Raw genomic sequence first — 7,500 nt, forward strand, 5'->3', positions numbered from 1 at the left:
TATTATTATTATTATAGTACTCCCGCAGCCCAGCCCGCCCCTACCACCACAGCCCGCACACCCTAGAGCGCCCCCCACATGCTGGCCTCTTCCCTGCTTCACGGCCAGGCCAGATGGCTACTCAGTGCGTGGCGTGGCGGCCTCAGGGCGTGGCAGCTGCCACACCCCCGAGGGCTCCTCGCCCCCAGACCACTGCCACGGCCCACACACCCCAGAGCGCCCCCCACATGCTGGCGGCTTCCCTGCTTCACCGCCAGGCCAGATGGCTACTCAGGGTGTGGCGGCTGCCACACCCCCGAGGGCTCCCCGCCCCCAGACCACTGCCAGTACCACAGCCCCGTGGTGCAGTACCACAGCAGCATCAGTCCTCCCTTCTCCCGCAGCCCCCCGTGGAGCCCCGATGGGGGCGCCGCGCCAGCCCCACAGGGTGGCGCAGTCCATGCTACCAGCACCACCACCACCACCACTACACTGCCCCACCCCGCGACCGCTGGAGCCCCCAGCGCTCCCCACGCCGTGTTACCCTCTCTCTGTTACCCTCTCCCCGGGGCGCCGCTCATCACCCCCAGACCGCCGTGCCTCCCCGGAGCGGGGCCGTTCACCCCCCAGCCGCTCCCCACGCTACTCCCCGCGCCATTCCCATTCCCGGGGGGCTGAGGTCCCCCTGCCGCTCCCCCTCCCCACTGGGTGAGGTGTACCCCTACGAGCGGCGGGGCTGGGGCTGCGCAGCCAGGGAGTGGGAGGCTCTCACCACCACCATCACAGCCCCAAGGCAGAGCAGAGAAATAGGGAGGTTAGTAAGAGGAGATTCTGTTCTTTCCCTCCCCTCTCCCCTCTTCCTTACTTTGCCTCTGCTAATTACATTAACTCAGGTGTACTAATGTCTATTTTTCCCACAGGTGTACAACGCTGTTATTTTAACCTCCCCTCTCCCAAATCTCCCCAAACTAATCTCCCTTTTTTTTTTTTTTTTTTTTTTTTTTAATATATATATTGATGTAATGAATTCCGATATAATCGTCTTAGGTAATCTCCCCAATGACACAAACAAACACTGCCCTTAACAGACTCCCCAAACTAACCTCCCCATCTCCTGCCTGAATTAACCTCCCCCAAAATACAAGACCCATATAATTAACCTTTCCAGTTACACTAAAACCGAACACAATCTTCCCATCTCCCCACCAGTCTGATCTCCCCATCTCCCCACCTCCATATTCTGTTAAACAAATTTTCCCATCTCACCATTCTATTAGCACCACTACCCTCCCCCACCTCCCACAATCTCCCCAAAATGAATCTTCTCATCTCCTCTTACTAATCTCCCTATTTTTCTCCCTTTCTAAATGTCACTCTCACCTCCCCATTTCCCTCTCTCCCCTAACCTTCCCATTTCCCCATACCCTCAAATTAATCTCCCCATCTCCTCATCTCACACCTTAAACTAAGCACACATTTTCCCTTCAGTTTCCTTCTCCTGATCTCCCCAGACTAATCTCCCCACCTTAACCTCCCCATCTGCTGCCCTGATTCCCCCATTTCCATCATAACCTACCTTCCAGTCTCACTACACCCTTCTTTCCCCCAACCTCCCCATTTCGTCCCCACACTAATCTCCCCATCTCCCCCAGGGCAAGGGCTATGGGTACTCTCCCCCTGCGGCAGTATTTGATGACCTCCACTGGGTTCCACAAGGGGGAGGAACAGCGAGTCTCTCCCCCCAGCCCGCTCCCCCTCCCCCAACACCCTGGATGCCAAGTCTTTGGGTAAGTAAGGCAAGGGGTGATGAGCGAGTGAATGGTGTGTTTTTTGGGGTGTTTGGGGGTGAAGGGGATGGTAAGTTTGTTTATGGGGGTGGGAATGGGGTGGGAGAGGGTGTCACTGGAGCTCTGCATGTGTTAATGGGTGGTAATGGGGGTGTTTTGGCTGTTAATGGGCTGAGAATGGGGAAATTTCAAGAGATGGAAATGGGAGAATGAAAGTTTTGGGGAGTTAAAAGGAGGGAAAGAAAAAGACATGTTTGTTTGTTTGTTTGTTTGAAAGAGAGAGAGAGAGGGGGGAGGAAGAGGAGAAAAGAACAAGAATGAGAATAATGGTAAGATAAAGAGATATTCCACGATAAAGAAGAAAGGAGGAGGAGGAGAAGGAGGAATGGTTTGGAGGTAAAACAATAACTTACCATTATATTACCTCCTAAAACACCCCACCCCCCTCTTCTCTCTCTCTCTCTCTCTCTCTCTCTCTCTCTCTCTCTCTCTCTCTCTCTCTCTCTCTCTCTCTCTCTCTCTCTCTCTCTCTCTCTCTCTCTCTCTCTCTCTCTCTCTCTCTCTCCAGAATTCCCTGTGTGTGTGTGTGTGTGTGTGTGTGTGTGTGTGTGTGTGTGTGTGTGTGTGAATTAATTAAATGAAGGAAGGAAGGAAGAAAAGATTGAAGAAAGGAAGGAAGATAAGAAACGATAAGGAAGGAAGGAAGGAAGGAAAAGAAGATGAAAGGAAAGAAATAGAAGGAAAGGAAGAAAGATAAAGAAGAAATAAAATTTATAGAAATACAAGGAAAATGAATGAATGAGAGAGAGAGAGAGAGAGAGAGAGAGAGAGAGAGAGAGAGAGAGAGAGAGAGAGGCTGGCTGGCGTGACTGAGTCGATTCTAAACATTGTAACTCTCTCTCTCTCTCTCTCTCTCTCTCTCTCTCTCTCTCTCTCTCTCTCTCTCTCTCTCTCTCTCTCTCTCTCTCTCTCTCTCTCTCTCTCTCTCTTGCAGGTACTCTCCCAGCCGTGTCACAGCTGATGATGATGATGCCACCCCCACCCCCAGCCTGAGCCACCCTCCACCCACCCCAGCCCTCACCAAGCCTCCTCCAGTAACCACCACCACCACCACCACCAGCGACGTAACACCCCACCCCACCCCTCCCCAGACCACAGGCAAGGTGACAGGCAAGGCATGTGAGGTGCGTCACAGCTTTAGTAACTTATGCAGGCAGTGGTGCAATGCTATGCCCACAACACTCATTCACTTTGCTGTTTATATGTATAAGATGAGTACTGGCTAAGGGTAATACAAATTCTTGCAGGTGTGTGTGTGTGTGTGTGTGTGTGTGTGTGTGTGTGTGTGTGTGTGTGTGTGTGTGTGTGTGTGTGTGTGTGTGTGTGTGTTTAGGAGCCCATTAAATATTGGTTGTTGTTAGAAATGGAAGAGGCTCTGAGGGACTTTGAAAAGGTTGCTTATATCAGTGAAATGAGTAGGTGTGTTCTTGGAGACAGAAGCAGCATGTGGCCTGGCCACATTAACTCAATGACTGAGATAAGGAAGGTTACAGTGATGCGTGTATCTGAAATGTTGGTCTGGTTGGATCATAAGACTCAAAATTCTCAAACGCTTCTGCACTGCACCTCCACTACATTAAAAAAGCTCTCTAGTTGATGTTACACAGGTTTCTAAGGGTGTATTTATGGTTCTAGTGGCATATTAACAAGAATTCCACATTAATAACATGATAAACACTCTTGAGAACCCGGCTGATCATCTCTGTGGCCTTGGAAAATAGTCATGGCAAGAGAGCAAGGCGTTTCAGAATAGGGCCCTTGCAACGTCTGGTGGTGAGGCGCTGAGAGCAGTGGAGCTTGAGTGCAGTGGTGATGTACTGATGGGAGGTGCGAGGAGGTGGTCTGGGGGTGTGTATCAATGCAGAGGGGTAACTCAGTGAATGGTAGACACAGAGAGAGAGAGAGAGAGAGAGAGAGAGAGAGAATATCTAAAGCTGTCATTAATCCCTCTTTATTGCACATATAAAATGTGTTTGTTATTCATTCATTCTAAAATACTGATCCTCAAAAAAATTAATGCAATTTTTATCTAACCCAAGCAAATTTAATGGCCAGTAATTCACAGTGGTGCCACAATTATTAGGAACTGTAATACTTGAAATCAAATGCAGATGCTTCCATTTCCTCCCCCTGTTTCTCTTTCTCTCTCTTTTAAGCAAGCTCTTTTCTCTAATGCACATCAAGCTTCAAGCAAATACTTCCTACTTCAAGCAAGCCAGACTTAACTTATCAATATTTTCTGTTGTGGCAGAGTGTTTGCCACACACACAGGCCAGTATTCACAAACGGTTTGCTCCCTCACCACAACTTTCTCAAACCTCACATAGATGATGAGCAGGGTTGTCAAGAATGTTTCTCCCATTAATGATGTAGAAATCTTGTTAATCTGTCATCCTATGGCCTCACCATAGGAATTGAATTGGAGGAATTGAGTTTTTGAGGCACTGAACAACATCCATGATGCTTCAGATCCCAGACTGTTGGATGTGACGCCACAAGACACAGGGCTTCGTAACACCAGTGCACGGTGATCAAGACAACACTGGACCAGAAAGACGCAAAGTACAGGGAACAACACAGTGCTTCTTCATTTTAGGTGTGCTAATCCAGACTCTTAGACAGGGCAGCACAAAATATAGATAGTTTTCACAACACTAGTGTACTATGATGATGCAGGAGAGCTAGGAGTGCTAGGATGAGTGTCTGGGGAGAAGCAAAGCCACCAGGAGACCAGAGGCATGGGTCAGCTGGGAGGCACTGAGTATCAATGAGTAAACAACTGATTACAGCTACAGGTGAATTGTAATCTGCAGCCTTGCTATACAAGACTTGACTTTCTACTTTCCCTCACCCCTATTCTCTCTCTCTCCACATTCTGAATACAACAGTCAACCACCATTCTCAATCTTCTATCTCTTTCACTGGTACACTCTGAAACTCTCTTCCTGCTTCTGTATTTTCACCCAAGCTTCCATACTAATTCACTGGCACTTGTCTTCCAGGTGAGCCAGAATGAGCTTGTTAAACTGAGCGGCCTCTTCAAGTACCACTGGAACTGTTCGTCAGAGGAGGAGGAGGAGGAGGTAAGGGAGTGCGCCAAGACCCTTTACAGCGGTGCAAAGGAGTGGAGGGAGATGAGGAGAAATTTGAAAGAGAACAGAAGTAGAATGACATCAGATAGCAGGAGTCCTTAGGATTTAGCACAATAAGATCAATAATTGTCTTACATGAGTGACCTAAAGTAAGGCAGTTTAGTCTGGCCTAACTTAACTGACCTACCTATTTCTGTTATGAGCTAAGATAGGCTATGTTAGGTTATATTAAATTATATAATTATTATTATTTTTTCATCATTATTATTAAAGAAGAAATAGAACCGAGAAAATAAAGTTAAAAATTATTGTTATTATTCTTTTTATTACCAAGATGATTGATTGATTGATACATATATTGTTGGACTAAAGCCTGCACAACAAAGAAGGATGATGCAACCTGCCACCCATCCTTTGGACATAAAACAATAGACACAGAGGATAGAAAAATATTGCACATACAAATAATACAAAGGGTTTCCTGAGAATCTGGCCCTTTTATGCTGATGCGGCCAAGTTTGTAACAAACAACTTTTATGTTGATGATGGTTTGAAGTCAGTAGCTACAATGGATGAAGCTGTCACTCTTATTCAGCAGAGCAAAGAATTATGTTACAAGGGAGGTTTCAACCTTCATAAGTTCTTGTCAAACAACAACAAAGCTGTATTAGCTGCAATTTCTCCTCATGAGAGAGCAGATGGAATTAAAAGTTTGGATTTTAGTAAGAATGAAGACACACTGCCTATAGAAAGAACTTTGGGAGTTGAGTGGTGCATAGAATCTGACACATTTCAATTTAGAATAAAGGTGAAAGACCAGCCACTCACCAGGAGAGGCATTCTGTCAACAGTGACCTCTATATATGATCCATTAGGTCTGGTGTCACCTCTCATACTGACTGGAAAGCAAATTTTACAAGAATTATGTAAGAATGCAGTTGAATGGGATGAGGAGGTGCCAGATTATGTCAAACCTAAATGAATAAAATGGAAGGATGAGCTGCACAAACTAGATCAGCTAAAGGTACCTAGATGCTACAAACCCCATGACTTTGGGGAAGTAGGAAAGGTTGAACTCCATCACTTTTCAGATGCCTGTCAAGAGGGATGTGGCCAGTGCTCGTATATTACATTAATTAGCAAGACTGGCCGAATTCATTGTGCATTAGTAATGGCAAAGTCACGTGTCACACCTCTAAAAACCATAACAATTCCCAGACTAGAACTAGCAGCAGCAGCAGCAGTGGTGTCAGTTAGAATCCATAAACTCTTGAAGGGAGAACTTGAGTATAATAATGTGGAAGAAGTATTTTGGACAGACAGCAAAGTAGTCCTTGGTTACACTGCAAATGAAGCAAAGAGATTCCATGTATATGTTGCTGCAAATAGAGTACAAACAATAAGAGATCACACTTCACCAGATCAGTGGAAATTTGTAGAGACACAGTATATATATACCCCAGCAGATCATGCATCTAGAGGCATGACAGCGGATGAATTGTGTAATAGCAAGATCTGGTGGAACGGCCCACAATTCCTTTGGCAACATAGCAAAATGGATAGCCATTCCCAGTACAAGGTCATAAATGAGAATGATCCTTAAGTGAAGAAAGTTGTATGCCATGCTGTAGGTACACAACAACAGCCCACAGATGTACTAGAAAAACTTCAGAAGTATTTTTCTGATTGGTTTAAAGCAAAGAGGGCAGTTGCTGTATGCAACACATCCTTCTATAAACAAAAAACTGTGTAATATGATGATTTGTAAGGTGCATGAGTGAATATCATGTGAATGCTCACACCTGAAGCAGGCCTTGGACTCTGAAGGGCCTTCTCATTAAATCGGTCTTATTGTAATTTGAACTGTGGATATATATGCAACTAAATTCATAATGCTGATGGTAAATTTTAATGGTTTATCTGCATTTTGAGGTCAGCAGATTAAAAAGATAGAAGTAATATAGATATGTTGAAGGCAGACTTAGTGGTGGCCCCCAAGCTTGTGAGAGAGAGAGAGAGAGAGAGAGAGAGAGAGAGAGAGAGAGAGAGAGAGAGAGAGAGAGAGAGAGAGAGAGAGAGAGAGAGAGAGAGAGAGAGAGAGAGAGAGAGCGCTATTAATTAATATACCTTTGCTTGAAAAACACACACATACAAGATTCCTTTGAGAGAGAGAGACAGACAGACAGACAGACAAGGGAAAGGTTTGTTTACATACGTTTTCTTTCATAAGTTGCTGTCCCGTTCTCTGGGTTTGGAACGGACACTCAAGTAAACTATATCATGTCCCACCAATTTTTTTTCTCTCTCTCTCTCTCTCTCTCTCTCTCTCTCTCTCTCTCTCTCTCTCTCTCTCTCTCTCTCTCTCTCTCTCTCTCTCTCTCTCTCTCTCTCTCTCTCTCTCTCCCACACCTTACCTCATCTTCCCTCCCACAGATGACAGATGAGGAGGAGGAGGAGAAGGAGAAGAAGAAGAAAAAGAAAAGAAAATAAGAATGAGAAAAAACACATTTACTTATTCAATTATTTATTTATTTACTCAAAATCACTTATTTTCTCTCCCACAGGTAATGGAGGAGGAAGAA

At 45.6% G+C, this 7,500-nt stretch overlaps 2 protein-coding genes across 12 annotated transcripts in view; one reads left to right on the forward strand and one right to left on the reverse strand.

The window, feature by feature from the left end:
• Positions 1–5,232, forward strand: part of LOC135096644 (uncharacterized) — a 25,720-nt gene extending 20,488 nt beyond the window's left edge. For 3 of the 11 annotated variants that reach the window (XM_063998322.1, XM_063998325.1, XM_063998323.1), the window contains 5 exons: positions 18–395; positions 544–793; positions 1,632–1,766; positions 2,761–2,950; positions 4,829–5,232. In XM_063998322.1, the coding sequence (XP_063854392.1) occupies positions 18–395; positions 544–793; positions 1,632–1,766; positions 2,761–2,950; positions 4,829–5,020 (1,145 nt within the window). In that variant the 3' untranslated portion in view covers positions 5,021–5,232. Of the gene's footprint in view, positions 1–17; positions 396–543; positions 794–1,631; positions 1,767–2,334; positions 2,558–2,760; positions 2,951–4,295; positions 4,423–4,828 lie in introns of those variants that run through there. The other 8 variants (XM_063998326.1, XM_063998324.1, XR_010264881.1 and 5 more) reach the window with 7 other exon arrangements.
• The window catches only part of LOC135096647 (cadherin EGF LAG seven-pass G-type receptor 2-like), a 72,020-nt gene that overhangs the window by 31,006 nt on the left and 33,514 nt on the right, over positions 1–7,500 (reverse strand). The window lies entirely within an intron of this gene.

The sequence above is a fragment of the Scylla paramamosain genome, unplaced genomic scaffold (genome assembly GCF_035594125.1).
Source record: "Scylla paramamosain isolate STU-SP2022 unplaced genomic scaffold, ASM3559412v1 Contig5, whole genome shotgun sequence".
NCBI lineage: Eukaryota > Metazoa > Arthropoda > Malacostraca > Decapoda > Portunidae > Scylla > Scylla paramamosain.